At 36.4% G+C, this 25,628-nt stretch overlaps 1 protein-coding gene across 1 annotated transcript; it reads right to left on the bottom strand.

The window, feature by feature from the left end:
• Window positions 1-2,275: 2,275 nt before the first annotated feature.
• LOC134541363 (adhesive plaque matrix protein-like) lies at window positions 2,276-25,127 on the bottom strand. Its single transcript, XM_063384785.1, has 5 exons — window positions 25,035-25,127; window positions 23,833-24,092; window positions 18,385-18,446; window positions 16,375-16,487; window positions 2,276-3,087 (listed from the first exon to the last, which is right to left on the bottom strand). Exons 1-5 carry the CDS (start codon window positions 25,125-25,127, stop codon window positions 2,350-2,352), a joined length of 1,266 nt encoding a protein of 421 aa, XP_063240855.1. The 3' UTR covers window positions 2,276-2,349.
• Between the last annotated feature and the right edge of the window lie 501 nt (window positions 25,128-25,628).

Below are 25,628 nucleotides of genomic sequence, written 5' to 3'. Positions count from 1 at the left end.
GTATAGTTGTCATTACAAAAGTGTTTTAATTTTTCGGTATATTAGCCAAATTTCTTTCTGGATATTGACATGATCATTCTTCCAATCATATTCATTCTTGTAACTAAAACAAAACTTCCCTATCTCCTTATTCTCCAATGTTTTCAACTCTGTGTTGTAAAACCATCAGAAGGTCTTTGGACTTCCCCAGTTGTTCTGTTAGGGAATGATTAAGGCAAACTTGTGTTGTGTGTAGACTAAAAGAAGCCAAATAAGATCATTAAATAGGTAGCTCTCCATTACCACATATCATTGATACCCTTTACACACATACTGGCACAGGGTGGTTCTTGACCCTAAATGTGAAATGTTTCCATGATACATGTTAATTACCATAAAAGCATGTCTTATATGTTACCAATGCCCCACCTTGGTCAGGGGTGAAATTTTATGAGAAACTGGATGGAGAATCTATATCTACTGATATTTAAAATTCATGTTTAATTAAAATAATCTTAGAATTTTTCTTATGTCTTAAGTTTGTAATAATCCCCTATAGGAAAATTTATACAATTTAATTCATTTGTTAATATAAATATTCAAATTTTTGAAGTTTAAAATTTTTATTTCCAATATAAATTGCAAAGAGAGCACAATGTTTAAGTAATTAAAAATGGTGACCAGGTTAACACAGCCATAAGTCATTCATTGGCAGCACAATTATTCATATTATAGACTCCTCAATCTTAACCCTGTTCTCAGACTTATATATTATAATTATTGTACATAAAATATTTTAACTTTACCCAATTCAAAGCTCAGCCTTTACTAAAGATTACAATCCTCTAGACTCATGCCCCATAGTAATGCAAAAAATTGAAGCTTAGTGTTCATTGCTGGAAAGTGTTGAATCTCAAATATTAAATATACTCCTGCAGAGAGACCAAACCATTATATGTCATAGTAAGCGTGATTTTATCATTAGATACAATCCCTATCATTTAAATGTAAAAAAGAAATGCGTATTGGTGCAATGGGTGTGGAGCGTCAGCAACTAATATCATCATGAAAACACATTAATGCTTCAACCTAGTTCTGTGTTACGTGTTAAATGTCTTCTTACATTAAACAAATGATTTTCATCAATTTATTGCATTTTGTCAACATGGAGAGTATTCTAGCACCTGTCGACATTTCAGAACCGTGCTGGGGCTGTTATGTCCTTACTATGTCATGTTAAAGCATCGTAAATGAGAATGAGGAATAAAAGTGGTTTGCATTTTCCTCATCTGCTTGCTAAAGCATACAAGAAAAATTCACTACCCCATGGGTTTTTACAGCATTATGAAAGGATTCACAAGCAGTAATCACAGAAGGATCACAACAGAATGGTACATTGTACCTGATTATTCCATGCACTGCGAAAAATTGCTTTCAGTCCTGTTTTTTACCTTAATATGACTATTCGCCAGGTATTTTCCAAAAAAAAAAATAAAAATGAAATCCAAATTCGTGAACTCTACAACTATGTTACTGTTACATATTAAATAATCAATTTGTGTAAGTTAATAACTAACTTTCACTTTAACCAGGAATGCTTTTAAAAAAAATAATTTGATACGGTAAACAAAGGTTTGTAGGTAGCTTATTAAGGATCTTCACAAGAGAGAAAACCTGTTGTCCACTGACGAAAGAAACAGGAAAACTAATGTTGCTTATAAACTAAAATAAAAACAGGAAAACTGTCACTCGGCATTTTGAATAAAGCTGTGAATTGATTTTGTGTTGTACCTTACTTCATTCCTTGTTGTAACTATCAAGGGCAATTAAGGTATGATCAAAATTGTTTCAGTCCAAGAAGCCAAGAAGCATTAGCGACTTTGACTTTGAAAGCATGCGATCAAGAAAAAAGAGGGAATATGTGATTATAATTCTTAAAAACCTATGTAAAATTTTTAATATCTCTGATAACCACTCAGTTATTAAAATTTACAATCATTACAGTAGTTGAAAACATTGACATATCATGTATGCTATTATTAGAGACCTGATAATTCGCGGATTCATTTCGCGGTAGGGTAGAGTCCAAATACTTTTGACATTATTTCGCTTCAGTGATTGGGCTACAGTTTATCTGAAGGACTCTGGGCCAATGAAAAATCTTTAACAGAAGAATTAGCGAATCACGAATAATCCAGTCAACAGGTGTTACGATTCGGTAACCAATCAGCAGATGTAATTTGCACGAGTGCATAGAGGATCATGGAGTATGAATCAGTCGAAAAAAACTCTCATGCATATTTACATGTTTAATTTATTATGTAAATCAAAATATATACAAAATTACATTAGTAATGTGACACATTCATGCTATACTGCTGGAGAACGGACAGCATGGCGTGACTGTGAGACCTTGTAGGTGTTGTGATAGGAGATGGCAGAAGGAACGCCCAGCGCGGAGGCGTGTACGCCGGCCAAGGAACCGTGAGCAGCTGCTAAGGGGGCGTGGCTGGCCAATACGGGAGCAGTAGCGGCGTATGTGGCAGGATAGGTCGCAGCGGCGGCGTATGTGGCAGGATGGGTGGCAGGGGCTGCTATGTGGTGCCTCTGAGGTGCCTTGTAGGTGTTGTGGTAGGATATCGCTGAAGCGGCACCTACTAAGGGAGTGTGAGCAACCGAAAGAGGACTATGAGCTGCCACTAAAGGACTATGAGCTGCAACTACAGGAGCAGTAGCGGCATAAGTGGCTGGATAGGTCGCAGGGGCTGCTACGTGGTGCCTCTGAGGTGCCTTGTAGGTGTTGTGGTAGGATATCGCTGAAGCGGCACCTACTAAGGGAGTGTGAGCAACCGAAAGAGGACTATGAGCTGCCACTAAAGGACTATGAGCTGCCACTAAAGGACTGTGAGCTGCAACTACGGGAGCATTAGCGGCCACTATGGGAGCAGAAGCGGCGTAAGTGGCTGGATAGGTGGCAGTGGCTGCGACCACGTGGTGCCTCTGAGGTGCCTTGTAGGTGTTGTGGTAAGAGATGGCAGGATGTGCAATCACAGCAGGAGGAACCAGGCTATCGCACGATACAGTTGCGAAGAGCAGAGGCAGTATCACCTGTGAACATACATAAAATACCCCATTTTTATGTTTTACGTGATTGGCATTTGTAATGAGAATACTAAGATAATTGAGAAAATAATGTTGCTTATATATATAAATAAAGCACAAAATTTGCAAGGAAATAACTCAGAAAATTCACTGTTAGTTTACTTACACATGTGATTTTACTTATTATATCTACACCAACGATCCAATCATTATGTGATTCCCATGCTACAGTGACTGAATCATGAAAGCTAAAACATACAATGCCTCAACCTAGTGTTTGTGGCAATTTTAATTTTCACCTCCGCATAATGGAAGAATTTTATTCCTATGTTACTCTTATTATCAGGCTTAAACTTGTCAACATTCAAGCTATTATGTTATTGAGTTACATTAGACCATCGTATGTGCAGATGAGGACAACCGAAGTTGGGTTTTTTCCTCTTTGCTTGCTACAGCATATGTGGACAACCACTGCCACCTAGTCTCTTGAAATTGACTGATGGTGATCACCAGTACCAATCTTAACAGAAAATCTTACTGTTTTTGTCAATCCCTCAACGAGCAATTATTAGGTGCAGTTACCTTTTTTTGTCATGAAGACAACTCACCGGGTCCTAGTACCGAAAATCCATGACTTAACATGACTCAAAGCCCAAACTCACTCATAGTTCGGGATGGTGTACTGCAAGTCGCCTGGATCCCAAATAGTACAAGTCTCACATTTTCATCACCTATGAAATTCATTGCATAATAATATGGTTTACTGTTTTTAACCAAAAACCACTAAACAATCAATTTACACACAATAATGAATTACAATATAGATGGTTCCATGATAGAGGAACACTGTAAAAAAATAACAGTTTTTCTTTACTTCAAAATAGTTACTTCCAAAATTTAAGGAAATGTTGAAAGAACCAAAGTTTTCAAATTAAAAATTGACGAGTGCATAGAGGCGGATCAGGTTTAGTGGGCATGTGGGCTTGTACCCTTCCTCCTCCCCCAGAATGGTAAAAGATGGATTAGATAGAATTACTTCTGCAGTAAACATTTGATGCTATTTCATTTTAAATACTTCTCAAAGGCAGATATATTTTTTAACAAAGAGACTGGATGTAACTACTAAAACTTATTTTTCTAGCCTAAGTTATCTTTAGTGTTATAAGTGTCTAAAAATTAGGTACTGTTCACCTGGTTTCATTGGGGAGTGGGCTTTACAGAATTATGCTGCCTCTCTTTCCACCTGCTCATTTTCCTGAACATTATCCTGAATCCACTAAAAAGTGCGTTATAATTCTGAGAATATCATTATGTGTTGTGACAGGATATGTTGGAAGCACCAATATTAAGGGAATGAGATAATTTGTGTAAGAGATCCTCTTTTCGGAAAAAAATCAATAATTTGTAAGGGAATATAATTTTAGAGGATTATTTTAGTTTCAACTTTGTGTGTGTAGTAGTATTATGGTAGTGTTGTCTATATGTCGAGTCAGCGAAGCTGTTTCACGTCTCCTTAAACTGGGCGCATAATTGAAAAATAACAGTAACGGTTACTGAATGTCATGCTCACGTGATTTTATCGCCATGTTTTGGAACCTGCTGATTCGCAATGGCGCATAGGACGGTTGTGTGCGCTGGAAGTCAGGTCGTGCACACAGAAGGGAAATGCATATATATTTTTTTAGTTATGGACACATGGTGCAAACAATTAATGACATTAAAGTAGGATGCCATTTTGGCAGGACAAGAGAACTGTTTATATTTATAAATCATATCATGGCAAAATAAATTATCGAAATATGAGACTGCTCAGGTGTAATTCATGCTGTAAAATTTAATCAAACTGGCAGACCAGATATTTCTGAAGAACTTCTGTTCGGATCAAATGACTCTAGGAGATTAAAGCGGATTTCAGGTAAGGTGTGTGATTGCTAGCAGTAAGAGAGACGATGTGCATCTGGTTATACAATGTAATGGAAGGGCCAGGCATTTCCTTGTCGGAGTTGGACGAATCTACCTGGGCTACACCTCATGCAGGGTGAATAACCACCTGTACCCGCTGAGGTGCTACAAGTGTGAAAGGTATGGCCATCGGTATGGGAACTGCCAAAAGGTGTTAACCTGTGGATGTTGTTTACAGGAAGGTCACTTCAATAAGCAATTAAGGTTGCTGTGTCAACTGTAAGAGAGAGAACTTGAAAGATCTGGACCATGAGGTTACTGTGGGATTTGTGTTTTTCAGGTATGCTAATGATGAATTGATTCTGGTTCTGGGTAACTCATGCGCCGTCTTTGAGTGGAGATACGAGGTTATCACCCAGTGGATAACACCTTAGGCTGCTTGGGTGAAGCTTAAGTTTTTTGTTGGCAAGTCCAGGTGTATGATGCTGAAGGGCCGATTTAAGGGAGCCTGGGTACACTATATACATGTGTACCAGGGGGCAAATGCCTTGAATTCATAACCAGTTCAATAATCTGAGAGTCCTTATTGATGACTGACATATTTTCCTTCGCCACTTGGAATACATGTTACGGAAGGCAGTGGAGCGGTTTTATCGGTTCTGCGGACTCTCCCCGGGGACTTTCTTCGGGCACTTTACTGAGCCTGTATCGTGAGGCTTTTATCCTGGTCATGACCTACGGTGCTGTTGCATGGTATCATTGGTCTGGACTCGTGCTCATGAGGAGGAAACTGCAGTCGGTGGAGGGTGCTGCCTTTCTTGCGGCGTATCGCACAGTGTCCAATGACATTCTACAGGTTCTCGCTGGGCTATACCACTGGTATTGTTGGTTGTTGAAAAGGACAGGCTTTCAGCCCTCAAGGCTTCTGGTGCCCTCAGATCTGACAACCATAAGTTGCAGAGGGAGCTGACCATGGGACAGTGGCATCACAAATGGGATGCCTCTGATAAGGGGAGGTTCACTCGCTCGGTATTTTCCGAATGTGAAATATCGGCTTCAGTACAAGCATATTGAGTTGACACATGCCACATTTCAACTGCTCTCTGGTCATGGCAATTTTAAGGCCACACTCCACCAATTTGGCCTGGTAGAGAATCCGGTGTGTGGGTTCCTACCATATGCCGGACGATGTGGATCATGTATTGCACCAATGCAACAAGGTCAAAGAACTTCGAGAACAACTAAGATGGAAGGTGGGTCAGCTCGGGTGTGACTTTACCCTTGCAAGCATGTTGGCTCGAAGATATAGCTGGCTTCTCTTTCGGGAGTTTGCGAAGGGGTCATGGATTGGCTAGAGGCAACAGATCTTCTGCTCCCTCCGAATTGTTGATGAAGTGGCTCCTGATTGGCTTAGTATTTTTTATGGGGACCCTAGATGCTTGAGCTGGTACTGGGCTGCACGCACTCCATATTAAGGAGTTGTGGCCCGGTGATGGGCCCTCGACTGGGTCGCTGGTTTTCGGACAGTGATATCTGGAGTATCAGTGCAAATCATCCTGGTCAAAAGATCTTCCTTGTCCTCCGCTTTTAATGGTGCACTTGTAAAAGGGTGTGTAGTCCCTGATTTTGGGGTTGCTTGTGACATCTGTCCAGTTGTGGTAATATAGGACTGTCATTGGGAATCGGGCTGTGGTTTCTGGAGTGCTAGTGCTGATCACCCTAGTTGAAGAACTGTTATTGTCCTCCACTGTCACTATCATTTCTGGGTGCTGTAGTGTTGGTTTCCTACCCGGATTTGCCGCAGTCTGGTGACTTAAGTTCCTAGGTGGAAGCTTAACGTGTGGTGAGAGCATTCTGGTCTCCAGATTCCGAAGGTGGGACGTCACAGTTATCATGGTGCCTAGTAAGTTCTGAATGGGTCTGTGCTATCCAGTTAGGTGTAACCTGATACTGACTTCCTGTGAAGCTCCGTCCTTGACTCGCGTAGGCTGTGGGTGGTCCAAGAGTTGACGGTGGGAAGGGGACTTGTTTTCCATGTCTGCTAGGTCCAGATGATAGGCTCTGGATTAATGCAGAACCGTAAGGTGACTCCTAAACCATCCTAAAAGGTTTCAGATTTGTGTGGGGAGGAGGTGGGTGAGCCGGCCTTCGGGCTAGTAAACAGTGTAAACTTTAATGCTGGCTAAGGAGCCTGGGTCACTACTGGGAATGATTGCTGACCTGTGAAGTGTCGGAGATGTAGCCGGCTCTAGTATCTGAGTGATGCTCTCGCCAGGACTCCAAAACGGGCTTGCGATGCGAGTACATAGCCTCTCGCGCTTACGGCAACCCATAGCCTTCACGTGATGCCGGCGATGTCATAACTGATATGGGCTATGCCGGGGGTGCTCACTCCTCTGACTTCCTCGGTGTGTCGGAACGAGTAGTCTGGTAGGTTAGTAGGATGAGGTCGGGTGGCTATGCCTAATGGACCTTCCGAACACCTATCGGGGGTTTTTTGGACCCCAAACCCTAGTTGGTGTCTCCAGGCATCGGGTTCCCCGTGGAGAACCCAGAATGCAAATGTAATAGGGAAGGGCAGTTTTCGTGGCGTGAGGATCTCTCCTGCTGAGCCTACTCAGGTCTTAAATGACTGTAACCAAGTGGTGGGGGGAGGTCCGAGGTTCGTTCCCAAGGACATTCCAAGCTGGAGCGATCAGCAGCTAGTGTGATAAACTTTAATTCCTACTGAAGTCGTTTGATTTTCGGCAGGCTCATTCCGATGTTTTTAAACCTTATTTCACATAAATATCATTCATGGGAATCAGGCACAAGTTATAGACATGATAAAAACTGATGGAAAAAAATCGTAAATGTCGAACACACTGATATGTTTCTTGTCATGTTGTATTAGTACTAGATAATTTCGTTCTAAATTAATATTGTAAAACTTAGCTAATAAAAGTCCCGAAATTCGATTTACTTTTTCCACGATCACTTCTGAAAGACAAAGTCATTCAGAAGAGTTTTCACAATACATCACATACATTTAACCCAATGATTTGGGGGGATAATAAACATGGCTCAGACCATGAGGTAAAAATAAAAATGGCTTTAACCGGTTTCCTGTAATCACGCATCTGTGGCCGCCCCCTGATAGTAGTAATGTCAATGGACATTATATTACCATAAAATTTGACATCTGCCTTAAATAAGGCAAATTGTAAATATTTAAGGAATAATTAATAAGATAGTAAAAAAAAGTTGAAACCTATACGACATCTTAAGTTACATTCTGTCGCCTTTGAAATATCTGTATTGGTTTTTTGTTTCAAAACTGTGTCATTGCTAAGAGTGACACCCGCAGCTGGTGTTCCTTCATAGCAATTGGCTACCACGCGGACCAATGAAATGAGACTTTTTTTCTTGGTATTTAAAAGTTCTCAGCACTAGTTGTCAATGTGATCATGTTCCCTGGAAGACAGAGTGAAAAGTCGGTTAACTCGGACACCATGACTCGTATTCAATACAAAAATCAAGACAGCCATGACAACGATTGTAAAATAATAAACAACTAAAATACTGATAGTTCACCAAGTGTATTTTCATTCGTGCAGCCTCTAACTGCCTGACAATAAAAATATAATAGTATATTACTCTTATAATCTCTTTTTTGTATACCTAAAGGCCTGCAAAAATCGCTTATTATTTGAAGTTACGCTAGAATACATATTAGTACCCATTTAAACGATATCCTCATAGGAATGCGAGAATTTTGACATAATTAATAAGGCTACAAGAAACCTATAACAATATTACGAGATTCATACAACACAAAATTACGCAATCTTCACAGAAGGCAGCTAACAATATATGCATAAATGAGTGATGTTCATCCTGGGACCAAAAAATAATTCGATTATTGGAGATATCAAGTCAACCTTTTCCCGGACGTTTGAAGTTGAAACAACAAGAATTAAATGCAATAAATTTGTTGACACTATAAGCTATCAATTTTAAAATATATACTATTTATTTTACATGTAAAGTTTCGTCTCCAGAAACATGGAAGTAACTTGAGGGATTAAGCACTTTCACAACATTAATTTTCCCTAGCAAGTTTTAATAACGAGCGTGGTTAATGACTAGGTTGCAGTAAATGGATGGTCAGAAATGGATATTGAATACCTGTGTGTATCAGGGGCGTAAATAGGGGGGGGGGGGGGGGGTGATTAGGGGTTCAACCCTCCCCCCTTTAGCAAAAAATCTTTAATTATTAATTTCTTATTCATCACTCAAACAAATTTCATATTAAAATTAATAAAATTTTTACCATTACAATATTTAAATTTAAGTACCAATAACTGCTAAAATAGCACTAATTTACACCTTAAAATACAAATTTTCCCGGGGGAGGACCCCCGGACCACCGCTTTAATACGGGGGGGGGGCATCCTTCTTAGCACCCCCCCCCCCCCCCCAATACACAAATCCTGGCTACGCCACTGGTGTGTATAGGTATATACAGAAACTAGCGCAGTATTTGTAAACGAAATAGATGTCTGTGTGGAATGTAAATAATAAAAATGTAGCCGATGAACCAATACGGGCACACATAGAGGATCTTCAGTAGATTTCGAAGGAAGACTACCTACGGTAGCCGGTACTATAGTGCGACTTCCAAAAAATTTTACATAGACTTTTTCCTTTCATGTTTTGTAGATATTAGAACATTTTTCATCTCGAAAGTTTGTGTATTTTTTTTATGGACACAATAACTGCTGCATGCACAAATCACTTCTTAATTGTTACATAAACTATAGTATTGGAAAATCTTGGTCGAAAAGGCAAAATCCGACCAAACAGATAGAAATAGGGAAGGTTTGTTATAAAACAGAAATATCACTCTAACTCCATTAGTATTACAGGTCTTGCACCCGTATCAAGTTATTATATTTAAATACAGCAATATGAACAAATCTTTTGTGAAAATGAATTTTTGATTCGACTAATCATAAATGCAAAGGGTCTAAAAACAAGGGTTAAAGAACCAAAAATTTCATAAATTCCTTAATATGCACGCAATCAAATCTGCTCATATTTTTTGTCTCATAAATTTAATTTCAAAACATTAAGGCAAAACAAATATTTATAAGATAAGCTATTGATGCGAAGGGTTGAAAAAACTGCAGCTAAAGAAAACAATATTTAATTTCCATACCATGTCATACTGTATAATTTATTCTTATTTGCTAGTCAACCTAAAAAATATCAAAATTATTTGTTTGAAATTTTTTTATAAGACTAACCATTCATTTAAGAGGTTTAGGTAAGTATTAAGCATAAAAGGACAAAAATATCATAACTCCTGTAGTTGGTAAACTATGAAATCCTTTACAATTTTTGTAACAATCCTAAGCATTTTCTGAAACTCTGGCTGAAACAATTTTAATGAGAGGAACTATTATTGCAAGAAACTTAAAAAAGAGAAGTAAAAAAAATTACTACTTACACTATACTATAATATACGTTCGAAAGTTTTGTAAACATTTTAAATATAATGTAAAACCTTTTTCCTAAACTAATTTTTATATGATAATTTGTTAGTACAAGGGATGACATGAAGTATTTTAATGTCAAGATAGTTCATAAATTTAATTGTACCTTGGTAGACATGTATGCAATTCGTTCAATGTAACTCAATGCTGGATGCATTCCATTACAATTTTTTGAATACATTTTTATGTATTTAATATGATAAAATGTTTATTTTTTAAATTTCGAATATTGGAGAACATAAATTTCACAAAATATTAGAGAAGTTTCTATATGGTTACACAAATTTTCAGCCCTTTAAAAAAACCGGCAGTTTGAAATGTGCGCCTGTGACTACAGGTGCAGCTTACGATTACTCTAAGAAAGCTACTAAATATTTTCTTCCGTGAGTCAAAAATAAAAATTAAATATTTTGTTTTGCAAAACAAGTTTTGGCTTGACTTTAAAGAATACCAAAAAATAGCTTTAACAATTCATCAGAATGATTTCCTGGTTAATGAAAACTCTACGTGCAATAGCGTTTTATTAATTATTAATTAAAACCTATTAATTTTTTATTGTTACAGATTTTTGTCACAGAAAATATAAATATTATTTTAAATCTGTAAACGTTAGCACAACTTGTAGACGAATTAGAGTTAACGTAATTTATGATGCAAAATAACGTTAATTTATTTGAAGTAATTACTATTATTTGAACTGCTGGACTAAAAAAGAAAGATAAAAAAGTCATGTATTTAAATGACAAAATATGATGTAATAATATTAATACATATTTTCAAAAAATTATATTCAACTTCACTGTAACCCTCTGAAAGTAAGAAATATTTATCTTTGTAAGTGATAGAAATGTTTCAGGAGTACATATATATTCATAAAAATCTACCAAGCCTTAAAACACTAACGATAAATATGCGTAAAAGCTGTAGCAAAAATAAAAACTTTTTCACCTAATATTGAGTAAAAAACGAATTAGGCACTCCTTCGCAAAACTGCCACAATGAAATTTTCACTTTGTTTCTTCATAATAGATATGTATTTTTACTTTTTAAAATTTTTTTATAAGGGATGTTTTTATTTTGACGAAGTTTTATTTCCATGAAAACTGTTTCTGAATTTTTTTTATTTTAACACTTTATTTTTATTTACATGTTTTCCAATATTTTTCGAAAACTAACGCAACTTTCAAAATATGCTTCAATCAAATAAAAATATATTAAAATGTACATTTTTTTAATATAGCACACAAACAGTGCGCTAAAATAATTTCCGTATCTTCTTTGAAAATGAATTTTTAATGCTCATACAATTTATTTTCTGTCGCTCTAAATCAATTCTTGATAAAATTAAAATATTTTTAACCATTTTATTTTGCTTACAAAAATTATTGTTTCTAGAAGAATATCCCTTATTAACTATTACATTTTTCAGGAGGCGTGATAGCATGATAAGCATATATTAAAATGCATGAAACGCATTTATTAAAAGGTATATTTGATTCAAGCATAAATATAATATTGTTTTCCACGTTAAAATTAAACAAAAATAAAAACTTTTAATCCGTTAGCTTACTTACACTTTATTGATTAAAAAAATCATAACAATAATTTTTGAATTCGTTAAAAAAAAATTTTATTTAACTATAAAAAGTTAACTTAGATAGTACCAACAAAAATATAATATAGCGATTACCCAAAAATATTTTATCTAAACCTATTCTCTTATAAACATGTAATATGGTGAGTCACTTAAAAATAGCTGAATAAATATTCTTCTATGTTTGTCTAACAAGCTTAAGATTAATGTAAGCTGTATTAATTCAAATAAATTAAATTATTGTTATGACATAATTATTTTAAAAATTAGTTTTGTTTGAACACTGTAAAAACATTTATTTAGTAATTGTATCTTTTTTATTAAAATTCGTAATCTTTCTGCTGTTTATAGGTACTACAGACAATTTTCACAAAAGCTTTAATTCAAATTGAACCAAGTAATTTATATCCTCCTAGTAGGCCTATCATTCAAACCCCAGTGTCAAATACAGCGGTAGATGACACCGTGCATTATAATGTTGACAAGCACTGACGTTACCTAATGGCTCTGACCATAGATAACTAACAAATGAATTAGGTTTTTTTGGTGACATGTGTTTGATATTTATTTATGATGTCAACTATGATGGAGCTCACAATAAATATTCCTTACGTAATCGTGTTAACCGCATATCTTTATATGTTTCAGATGTAAATGTTCTCTTTTTTTATGACAGCTATGTGTTTAGCAATATTGACGGTTTTGTTGTATGACATTTACATTAACAGCGGAAACAATTATTAAATGATCGTGACAACAAAAATAATATTTATCGTAATATTCCTCTTACGTACCTAATACAAACTTAAAAAATACAACATAATAAACGTACGCTCGTATAAAGTATAGACTATACAGACATGGGATAGAGACCTCAAATAAATCATAATAGCATATTTTCGCTTTAAATAAGGAAATATGACTTTTAAATGAACCCTATTATTTTGCAGTGCTGTAGAGGGCCTTTGAAGTGTAATAAAATACTAACCAGACTTGTGGCGGTGACATTACGATCACCACTTATGGTACGGGTGCTTTCGGATATTTTAAGATTACAAGTCACTATTACTTACCCCTACGACAGTTAAGGTAAATATCAAAAAATTATTAACCCTGGACTTAATATTAAAACAGTTTGTGTTAAATGTTTGTAAATAGCTCAGATTTTGAACAATATTAAAATAAACAAATACTTGCATTATTGATAGTTTAAATATATTTGTTAAAATTTTTAACTCTTTTTCTATTTGTTTTACAATTGTCCAAATTCACCAAAAGGATTTAAAAGATTTTTTTTTTTGTTTGTGAGGTCTTTGACTTACTTAAAATTAGGCTCTAAGTCATTACATAATTCTACCCTTTAAAAGGCGAGACGAGTTAAAATTAATTTACAATAAAGCGTCATATTTTCAAAATAAGTCAATAAAAATTAAGATATTTGGAAAAAATAGTAGACAAAAACTACCGTTTTTACACAATTTTCCGACATTGGCCGCTCAAGAGAACAATGAAGTGTGTTTTGTTCTATGAAGAAAAAATTATATACTGAGATACATTGAAGCAGGAAGTAAGAAAATTTACAAGACCTATAAATCGATCGCAAAAGCAAAGAAAACGAGGCAAAAATAGATTTATTATAAAAAAAATCATTTAAAGTAGTAAGTCTGGTGCGTGTTATAAAACTTAGCAAAAAAAAAAAACACATAATGTCATTTTTCCATTTTGGTTATAATTTATTTTTTAAGGGTGTGAGAAATGGTAAATTTGTTTTATAGTAAAATTAAATTATCTCCAAATATTATTAAGCTTGTGTTAAAATATCGTATTAAAAAGTGGGTAATAATATACGAACAACTCTGAACCATTGTCTAAAATTCAATAACTATAGAGGCAAAATCGGTGTTGCAAAAGTTTAATTACAATATTTATCACCTCTAATACTAAAAGGTTACTATTTGAGCATGCAATTTAAACAAACGGATTTGTATAATTTGGAGTAGCTTTCATTTTCCGTAATTTGTCATCTAGGTTATTTTTATAGTAAAAATTCGTACTCCCGAAGCTAATAATTCACGGAATAAATATATCGAGTACTATTTAATAATCTTTCTTTTCAAAACTTTCCGAAACTTCGTTTTTAAGGGTGAACAGTTTTTTTTATTTTTTAGAATGAAAGAAACAAATAATAATTATATACGAACATGCTATGGCGAGATGTTAGAAACTGGGCCCGATTAAATTACATGATTTATATTTTTTTACTAACTTTCATGAAAAGATTAAAGAGATAAGCTTAAGTTTTTTAACAATCTTTTCAACAGCATTTACCAAAGGATATTAGGCTTTTATAGCCGTTCTCAGAAAGCATAAGAAAAAATTATTCCCCCACAATTAATCGAGTAAATCCATAAAATACATTCAGATAAATAAGGAGAGACTATTCAGAACCAAAAAAAGCAAACTTTGAAGATGGATCACCTAAACTCATTGGTACATATCTTCTTTTTGGCATCGTGTATGGTAACACAGAACGAACAGTAAAACGGTTAATGTTTGATAACCCCAAACGGACGTAGATAGCCAAAGAGGCAATTAATCATCAGTAGCCTGTACCACAAAGACTTATAGATTGGTAGAGTTTGATATGCTGCTTCTGCTACTCGAGGTACTTGGCTTCTGGATTTCAGCCGCGTTAAAGGCTAAACTATCACTGACGTTTCGGTCAACGTTGCAGTCGCTATCTTCCGCAAAATCCTGCGATCTTTATTGCTTATGCTCCTTTCAAATAACTGTTATATTTTTTTAAAAAAGAAAAGGTTTTGTTATTTCACAGCCGATTTTTAGTTCATATCCCTTCGGGAAGCGAACTCAGACATCTGTGGTGAGTGACAAGTGTTCTGCGCACCCCCCACCCCCTGCTGCACTAAGGTAGTCGTGAAGCACGCAGACATAATTCTTTCATGGCTGCCACCAACCCAACAGTGCCTCCAACACTCAGGAACTACCCCACAATGAAAGCTTTCCTTTGTGCGAGTATAGCTGGGTTCACAATCAAGCAATTTACTTAATTAAAAAAAAAAAAGCAACCGCCTATCAGGTCACGCACTGTGCCGTGCACTTTATGTGTGTTTATTTGGCTCACAATTGTACACTTATGCATTATTTAAGCCAGTAAACATCCCCAACCAATTTTACTTCTGGTTGCATTTTTTTTTAGACCAGGGGCTATCTACGACCATAACCGCTAGTGGAACGCAGTTAGTGCTTGTGGAGAAATTTAAGAGCATAATTATTTTATATAAGTATTCTTTACATTGATATTGATATTGTAAATGTCCGTTTAAAATATTTAATAAAGAATATACCGGTACCAAGGTTAAAAAAATAGCTTGAATAAAGCTTGCCATAAGGAGAACTCGAGACCCCAGCAAGCTGGTCGGGACAAGTATGTATAGTAGCTTGAAGCAAGCCTGCCGAGGCAATACCCGAAGCGCCTAGATGCAGAGAAGAAGACGGATGCTAGCGAGCTTGCAAGATGCAAGCGCGGTCCAAGTTCGGAGCGGGCTTGAAGGGCCAGACTTGCCGCGAGAGCACCAGGTGCAGATTATTCTGACATTACTGCCGGCTTTCTCACGTTGCCCTCCCACATATGCGCCCTAATAGGGTAGGGTGGGAGTAGCATTCCAGTTCGCTTTTTTTATAAACATTCCAGAGCTTTTTAAGTAAAATCATAACTGATTAGAGATCACTCCCTGTTGTTGATCGGGAGGGTATTAGAGCTTCGGCTGGGGTCACCAACCCAGCATGGTCACCGCCTCAGCCCCTCTACCACACTCAGCCGACCAGACAGTTGGCTGTGTACTATCAGCACTGCTGGCGCCCACATCACACTGGGACCCGGTGAACCCGTGGTCCGGTGGAGGCCTAGCTGTCCAGGCTAGCACCGGAGCTGTGTCGTCGCTCCGGAAGCCTACAACTCACGTAGTTTCGGTTCCCTGCAAGAATTTCCGAAGATTTCCGAAGTTTTGCGTTTTGGTACAAACGCCACTTCAGCCGCTAAATCAGAAGTTTCCAATGAAACCAATCATGTTGTGACTGACCTGACCTGACCTAACCTAACCCTTCGATATTTTTTTTTTTAATTTCAATTTTTTTGAGAGAAATCCGAAGTTGCACGAACGTGGTAGGGAACCGAAGCTACGTGAGTTGAAGGCTTCCCGTCGTTCGCTCGCCACGTCGACTCGGCATCGGGCCACTCACCAGGAGCAGCATGTTGTGGTCGGCGGACGTGGTCTTCGTCGCTGTGAGTGGACTGGCGGGGACCGCCGGGGTATATATGTCCCAGGCCGTCGACCCGGCGCGGGTCAATGCCGCTGTCACGAATCCAGTCCGACTGTCCAGTTGCGCCACCAGGGACCAGAGACCAGCCCGCAAGGACGAGTCTCGTGTCGCGCTCCGTCTCCCGAAAAAGGCGACGTCTGATTTACGTCGGTTGTTATTCACGCGGAATTCACGGGGCCGTCCACAAACGAATGCCCCAGATTCAATTGTATATTATAAGTAGAGACCGGAAAAATTCATTTCGTGATAAGCTTAAATTCAAACATGTGTACAATTCTACTGTTTCTGCTATTGGCTCGCAGTTTAACTGGAGCTCTCTGGGCCAATGGCAGACTATCGACCAAAGATGCGTCGAATCACAAGCTACCCGGTGGAGACGCCTCACAATTTAGTACCCAATGAACACGCGTGTTTACTTGAGAAATGCAGAGGATAATGGAGGCTATCCTAAAGGATATCGAATCCGCGAATTTTTCCTGTCCCTAATTATAAGCTTTTAATTTAGACCATCAACAACAAAGAGCACATCATAACTGAATGTAAACTAACCTAGTTATTCATTTACAAATGTTCAATGCATGTGCACCTTTGGTTACAAGGCACACATCCAAAACCAAACACTTTTTGGGTAACAATTTTCTCTCAACTCTGGCAAATCATCAGGTAGCAGCTGAACGTAGACACGATCTTTCATGAAGCCCCAGCTGGGAAAAAAAATAGCTTGGCGTTACGTCAGGCGAACGTGGAGGTCAGCGGAAAATAGCTCTATAGTCTCGACAATTACGAACAATCCAACGGTTTAAAGAGATTCGTATTGGTAGAGACCGGAAAAATTCGCGGGTTCAATGACATCCAGGATAGACTCCAATATCCTCTACACACTCGGGCAAATGCCAACTGTTCATTGGCTGTTGACTTGTGAGTCGTCTCGACTGGGTGGCCTGTGATTCGACACTTCTATGAGTGAGGGTCTCTAATTGGCCCTCAGTCCTCCAGTTTAACAGTGAACCAATGACAGAAGCAGCACTAAGGTATACCTAATTATTTGAATTTTAGCATAACACGAAATGAACCCGCGAATTTTTCAGGTCTCTACGTATTGGAGAGGAGAGGTATCCATAATGTTGCCAAATAATTTTTACAGTTTCAACCTCTACTAATTGGGGAAAGAGCAATTCATTTGCTCTGTAAGTGAGAAAACAACGAAGTAGTACATGCACATGCGCTTGTCTAAAACTGTTTGAGTTAATCTTTAATTGTGACCTTTAACCGACACTCTACAATGGTTAGTTGATTCCATTCAAAATTACTACTGGGACATTCTTTTCTGGACATACTGTATTTGGAGAGCCGGAGTAAGAGATGTCCAGGTGACTGGGTACAATCTTTCTCGTCTTCTCCTTTGAAGTGAGTGCAATTAGTATACTATGCCTGTAGTAAAAGTTTTGCTATCGTTTATTTCAAGTAGCTTCGTGATGACAGAACAACTTACACATATTAGTTAGAAGAAAAACGGATAGTTATTTTTTTCAACAATAATACATTTTTTTTTAACTTATGTGTTTTGCGTTACATGAAACGTGAAAGTAAATATTTTTGAGCACACACGCAGTGTTCATATGCGCATAAGACGAAGTGAAGTATAAAATCCGTGTTGTTATGCTTTATGAGAAAATATATTTTTAGAATATAACTATCAAATCTTCGGGAAAAAAATATCATAATAAAAAAATCATAAACTTGTTTGCAATGAAAAGATAAAAGGATTTTTGTGTCAAATTGTTTCGTAAAAACAGGTAACCATTATTTTTAATCTACTTTCGGTAAGGTAAATAATTCGTGAACTAATAATATTTTATACCTTTGCAACAATTTATTCTAAATAACAGAGTCGCTATTTTATTTTATAGTTCATAGTTTCAGACTTACACCCCGTCGACAGCGAGCCAGCAGAGACGAACAGGACCAGGGAAGTCAAGTAAGGGAATGTCCTGCAACAGGGTACATTCCCAACATCCACCTGGGGTCGCTCCACGAATACACGCGAACCCCACATTACATTTGGAAGTAGGATCAAGGTTCCCGAGACCGGGTCGTCTGGAGTGCGTGTCCGAAGATTTTTCCGTTGCACCCCTTAGGTCTTTATTGCAACTAAAGAAGTTATTTAAAAATGTTCTCACAAAATTAGCTAGCATCAATATATTCCTTGTTTGCTTATTATTTTGGAATAACACAAATTTATAACTACTAATTTATTAAACGTATGTGTATGTTCGAAGAAATCATAAACATTAAAGTTTCATTAAATAACTAGTATATATCAATGTATTTTTATTAAGTTCATTCTCGGCCATAGCTAAAAATAAGAATTTGTTATTAAGTGGAAATATAATTTTTTATTAGATATTATTAATGCTTAACTTAAAATATATGTAATTTTTCTGGTTAAATAAGTCAATATTTCCTTGAAACAGCAAAACGTATGGGAGTTTTGAGTTGCACAAGAAAATCCAGGGGTCTCCTTAATCGTTTCTGTGTGCACACTAACAGTGTTTTGAATTTCATTTTCCTAATCCGTATGAGAATTTAAATTTTGAAAAAAAAAATCGAAGATGATTTCTAAGAAGTAGTAGATTGGAGTAATTTTATATATAAGTAATTCATGAAAAATAGGAGTCCAATGTGGCCACAGTTTATTTTCGAATTTTATCATGTACAAGTAGCTGTATCCGAATACCTTCTTGAAAGACACTTTAGTCTAAAGGACCCTTGAACTTGCCTCTTAAAGGCTCTAAATCACTTTTGTAGACCTTTATTAGAATTACTAATTCAGCCTTTCCTTACAATCATACTATTTTACCTTTGAAGGGATTGGGACGCTATCTTTTAGTAAAAATTTAACCATAGTAAGATACTTAGCCAGCTATCAGATATCTGAGTCTTTTTTAATGCATCTATTAATGTGAAATTATAAGCTTGGAAGTGCTAAATTAAAAAAAAAAATGGTGAGAAAATCTGTAAACGCAAAAAAATCACAGAATAAGTGTTTATCTGTTGATACTCCAGATTTTGTAACCGTCAAAAGAGTTCGGCTGTCCCTTTTACGGTTTGTTTCTTACTGAATGCTGCGTTGATATTTTAAGATCCATCTATTAAAGAGAATCTGTAAAGGACACATCCTTGCTATTTGGAGAGAGCCGTAACACTTTCCCAAACGTAATGTTGCACTTTTGTCCCTTACAATAAAATTTGCCGGGAAAGTTTCAAGAATAAATTGCGGCCAATATAAATTCGTTTATGCTGTCATGGTAGTGTTGCCTATAACACCTGTTTAGGTGAATTGTTTGGTTTATCTAATTGACATCAGCTGATTTAGGCTTGTGGGTTTATGTTTTACTTAACTATATCTTCTTTTGCATTGTGAATTTTTCCTGTGACAAACAGTTAAAAACTGCAATGTCATATGAACGGTGTGAAATGAAAATTTCCCTATGCAGTAATCACTTAATGAACGCAGTTGGAGAATACTGATGGAAATAGCGTGATAGATGTTATGAAATATCAAACTTTTTATATACTGTGAAGATATACTTTAAAATATTTAACTTTGGTCACATGAGATTTGACTTCTGGGTTCAGGGAAGATCCGTGAAAATGATGATGCGCACGGCTTTTCAGCAGGATTTGTAGCAACCATCGTCCAGAGATGCAAGCAACTGAAGACAATAGGGAGTTAGTGATTCTGTTCACGAAATACGATTTAGAATCGTAGTGATCGACGATTATTGCAAATTATAAGCAAAGAATTAGTTGATTCAAGTATTGACGAAAAGATGATGGTTCAAGTACAACCACAAAAATATGTTTCAATCAAAACAAAAAATAAACGAAAGTGAATCGTTAGTTTTTTATTAGCTCACGAGTAGATTATTTATGTGTGTTATATTCTAAAATTTATGTTCGATAGAAAAAAATCTTTGTTTTTAAGTTCTTGAAAAATTTATAAAGTATCTATAAATCTACTCGCGGCGACAGGCTAACATTTCAGAAAACAGGTTACCAGTGATTCAGAATGTCAAACTGTAAATCACAAAGAAGTTGGATTATTTTTCCCATGTGCTAGAAAATGAAGTTAGATTTTTTTTACAATCCTGAAGCAATTTGTTGACCCAAGTATTTACGGAAAGGTTAATTGGAAAATAAAGGCGTTTAAAGATGACATTTACAACCTAAGTGATTTGCACGGTTTGCTGTTTATACATTTAAAAGCTTGTAAATATTATAAATGCCGTACATAGTAACGGAAAGTATGGACATTACAGTTAGATGAATTTAGATCCTAAACCATATTTTGTATCGTATCAGGCTAGCATAATATAAAATTTCTGATCGTGTATTTATTTTTTGTTCTTTGTACATGTTAAATCTTAAAGGGAGCACTCTTAAACTTTCCGATTTATATTGAAAAAAAACATACTGAATACATTAAAAAATGTAATTTACTTGGCAGAAGCCATCTTAATATTTTTTGACCTGCTTAGTGTCGGACTCGGGACATATATATCTATTAATATTTTTTTGAATAGCAATATAGTTTCTATTGATAAGCGGTCAAAATTAGAGATATATTTGCTTCAATTTCATGTATACATTTGTGAATTTAATTCAAAAGATTTTAATGGTGAAGCTCCAATTATATCTGACATTTTTAACGTCACCATAAAATGGATAAAATTTGTAGTTTTTTTTCTCTTGTTGATGTTCACAAATACTTTCTCAGTAGAAATAACATTTTATTTACCTGAACCATTTACGAGTCAGATTTTATGAGTCTTCGTTCATACAGGCATAGTTGGCGCAGCAGTATTACAACCCTGGAACCATAAATATCATTTTAAGTGGTTTTAAATTGAGTATAAAATATGTAACACATTAAACCTTTAAAATTACTGTATTATAATATAAAGTGAATGGTTATTTCATGTTATATCATGCATCAAGAATTAAAGCCTATTTAAGAATTGTGGGCTATAGTTAAGGGTTTTCGTATGAAATAATTTTTAGAGCCACGTTTTTAATATTTTATGTGTCAATGACTTCATTAAGTTACTATGCAGTAAACATAATTATTTTGCGCTTCATCAGGGGAAAACGATCGCAAGTGAATATTTATCAGAGTTAATTTCAGACATCCATAATTTCAAGAAATGCGAAAATTTTGTGTGATATTAAATATGAAAATAGTATCCATACTTCAACTTGGTTTGAGTAAATCTTCTCTATGATTCTAAAAAAGATATTGATTCATGGTCTTTAACGAAGAACATAGTGTCAACAAATTCAGTTCATGCTTATGAGAGTTTCAAAATTATCTTATCGGCAAGAGTTTTCCCTCACTGGCGCCAAGGAGTCCAAACATTTGAAGCTGTTATGATTGAGTTGTCCTGAAAGGCGCCATTAATAAACTATGCGGCGGAGAGTAACTGACAGTTTGTGATTGATAGTAGGCCAAGCAGCAACTATGAACATGACACAATGGTAAATAATCATTTCCTAACCTGACACCCGTCAACTATTTAATCTTTAAATATAAAAAAACGGATGATTTATCTTCGGAAATGATATTCAGCTTGAAAATGCAAATGTATGTAAATAGAAACCGCAACCTAATTTTAAATATAGTTTTTATTAACTGTTTGTGTAATACATATTTTAAACTGTAATCTTTCAAGCTATAGGCCGTTTATCCAGAGATTTAAGACTGCACTTTTATATTGCAATGTAATAATTCTTCTGTACTTATACAAGGAAAATTCTCTGACAACCATATCACTTGTAAAACTGCAGGACAGATCTTAGTAAAATTTATTGCAAATGTTACAAACCTCTGCCTTGCAATTTTACAAGTTATATCGTTGGCAACTGATTATCCACAGATTTCTCTTGTAAAATAAAATTTTTACAGTGATACAGGGGTTTCTGTTTCAAACACAGGTGTGAAGTCCAACCATCGTGATTTGTGATTACCATAGTTTTACGAAATAAATCTGAACAGGTGCTGAGATGGTTATTTACAATGATCCACTGTCGGTTGTTCCCTGTAATTTATTTTACTTGCTGTTTTGGTTTAAGTCAGATATGATGTTTGTGTTTACATTACGTTTTGCATGACAAACAAGCAAATTAATATTTTTTCCAGCCTTAGGGCGTTATTAACTTTATGATATCTGCCTGTGAAAATCGTCTCATATTTGAACATGATTTTGTAATAGACAAATTTTATGATAAGTGATGACCCTGTTATTCAGTATGTCAAACCTCTTGGTTGTCTGATGAGCCTTAAAGTCCACTTCTTGCATCTAATCATCTTGATTTTTTCCCTGAAAAGTTAGGTGATGTGAGTGAAGATAAAGGGGAACAGTTACATCAGGGACCCTGGAAGATCAACATGTTGGGTGATTACTGTTGGTCACTTCACAGAGAACATCAAAGTGCATCACATCGAAGAATAAACTATGTAGGAAATTTTACCGAGAAGAGGGAGAGAAAATACAAAAAAAAAAATTACCTAATATTCGCATTTAGTTATTTAATATTATTGTAAGTGGTAATTGGAACTTAATAAAAAACTGAAATTTCAATTTTTCATTTTAAATTTTCCCTATTTTTAAATATATATAATTGATATCTTATTGGGAGTGAACCGTTGGTGATAAAAAAACTAATACCAAATATGGTTTCAGCACAAAAAATACATGAAATTTAGGTACATTGGTTAAAAATGTTTTTAACAAATATTTTTTTCGCTGGCCTGTGTTATTTATCAAGCACTCCTCCTTGTTTTCACAACCAATTTTAAACTTCTAATGTTTACATGAAACAATCACGTTGTTTATGTTTTTGAAATTGTCTATGAACATTGTAAAAATTCCTAAATGAGTCAACGACATGCAAGTGTAACTTTTGTAGTTTTCGCATGAATGCTATTTTTCGAGTTAAGATAAATTCCAAGTGACATGTTATTTAGAATGTAATTTTATGTTCAAAATTTCTCCAATATCTAGCAAAAAAAAATGTAATTTTAAATTGACTTAAATCCATATTCTTACAAAAATATTATGTTCCTATATGGAAAACTTTTCTTCCCTGTTAGCCATTATTAGATTAACGATATTTTAAACACTAGGAAATATATTAACAAATATTAAATTGGTTTACCCATCAATTAATTTTGATAAAATGGTAATGTTTTTAAATTAAATACAAACAATTTTTTTCCCAAATGTCTTTGGTAAGTTATTTATTAAATAACTCCAAGTACACATTCATTTCCAAACACAAGCAATAAATTAATGGAGGGCGTAGGCGAGGGGTGACTTGACGACGGCGGGGGCGGCGTAGGCGGCGTAGGCGGGGGCGGCATAGGCAGCGGGGGCGGCGTAAGCCACGGGGGCGGCGGCGTAGGCCAGGCGCGCAGGGGGAGCCTTGTAGGTGTTGGCGTAGGACACGGCGGCGGGGGCGGCGTAGGCAGCCACGGCGGGGGCGGCGTAGGCCACGGGGGCGGCGGCGTAGGAGGCGACGGCGGGGGCGCCCAGGTAGCCGGCCGACACGGCGGCGAACAGCAGGGGCAGGATCACCTGTGGAGCAGAATGAGCAGTAACTTATAGCTCTGTGTGTCAAGATGTTTGCATACCTCGCAACTGGCAGGGGCGAGTACCAGTGTGTTGTGAGTCATATAGACTCCCGGTGTCTTGCTTTGGGCTAACAACGATGAGAAAGTTGAAAAAATAACAGTAAATGCAGGCGGAAAAAAATTACTTTGACAACGCGGAAAATATACAAACACAACGATGAAGATAAACATATATTATGGACAGTAAAAAAGACAACAAAACCGGCGAACACAGTAGCGTTACTGCAACAAAACATTTACGACGTTTCGGGTACGGGCATCTGTTCCCGTTATCAAGAACAAACCGACTGATTCAGGCACAGGAAAACATGTTGACATAGTTGATTTAGCTTTTTGTTCTTTGTGTTTTTTTTTAATTTTTGTTTCTTAGTTCTATTTCTTTAAATTTTTCCATGATAAACAATGCATAACCATGGGCGACGCATGGATATATTTGGGGGGGGGGGGGAGAACTTCAATTGATTTAGTTGTTGAGGAACATCCATCCCCTGGGAAAAAAAGCGGGGGGTTTGAAGGTGCAAAAAGGTGGTTTTTAGGCATTTTTATTTCCTAAATATTCTAATTATAGTTGGTTGCACTATATAATTTATTCTTTATAAAAAATATTTTCAGAGAACAAATTTTTAAAAAACACAGTTAACATATCTGCTGGTGCTATATCCACACAAAATCATTAATTTAAACATCAGGAGAAACTACGAAACTAAATATATTATTGGAGGGGACGAAATTGAAGACTTTTACTATTGGGGGGGGGGGGGATGTGTCCCCGGTTGCGACGCCCATGGCTTAACTGGAATAGTGTACACCCTAGAAATTGTATCGAATGAAGATAAAGCGTGTTCCCATCATGAGTGAGTGGCTCGGGACCCACTCTGACACTCACCAGCTTGTACATGTTGCTGTTGGTCGGTGGTGGGGTCGCTGTGCTGTGACGACTGGGGACCGTGTGTGACGCAGCTCGGTCCAGCTGCAGCATTTATACCTGGTGCACCCCTGCGTGGATGTCGGTCAAGGCCGAGCGAGTACGGCTGTCGCGCGCACCGCGAACCAGGGTTGCCAACTGGCCTGCAACTGTTGTGTAACTGCTGTCGCAGAAGCATGCCCACCCCGTGCGAGCTGAAACTTCGAGTGACTGAAACGCTGCAAAGTTGGTAGTTCGAATAGCTTCGGAAATGAGACTAACGTGATTTTTTTTATTTTTACCTAAAAAGTAGAATTAATACATGCATATGATGATTTGTGAAGAGCTCTCTCTTAAAAATTATTCCCAATATTATTTTGAGCCCAGTGTCACATAAATGTGAGACCTTTTCCCAATAATTAAAGACTAACTATTGACATTAGAAACATTACGAATACAAAAATTATTCCACTGTGAAAAAATAACAGTGAGGTATTATCACACCGATAAAATTTCAGCAAGAGAAATAAGTTTTGAGAGCTTAAAAATGTTTACATCAATTAGAATTCACTTGGA

Source organism: Bacillus rossius, chromosome 18 (assembly GCF_032445375.1).
Source record: "Bacillus rossius redtenbacheri isolate Brsri chromosome 18, Brsri_v3, whole genome shotgun sequence".
In the NCBI taxonomy this organism is placed as follows: domain Eukaryota; kingdom Metazoa; phylum Arthropoda; class Insecta; order Phasmatodea; family Bacillidae; genus Bacillus; species Bacillus rossius.
This window is presented reverse-complemented; position numbering and strand designations above follow the sequence as displayed.

Excerpts from the sequence above, each read along its gene's own strand:
- LOC134541363 (XM_063384785.1), bottom strand. The coding sequence starts at position 25,127 with ATGCTGCAGCTGGACCGAGCTGCGTCACACACGGTCCCCAGTCGTCAC. Across the intron at positions 24,093-25,034 it reads ACAGCAACATGTACAAGCTG|GTGATCCTGCCCCTGCTGTT; the intron begins GTGAGTGTCAGA and ends TCTGCTCCACAG. Across the intron at positions 16,488-18,384 it reads TGGCTCGCTGTCGACGGGGT|CGGCATTGACCCGCGCCGGG; the intron begins GTAAGTCTGAAA and ends GATTCGTGACAG.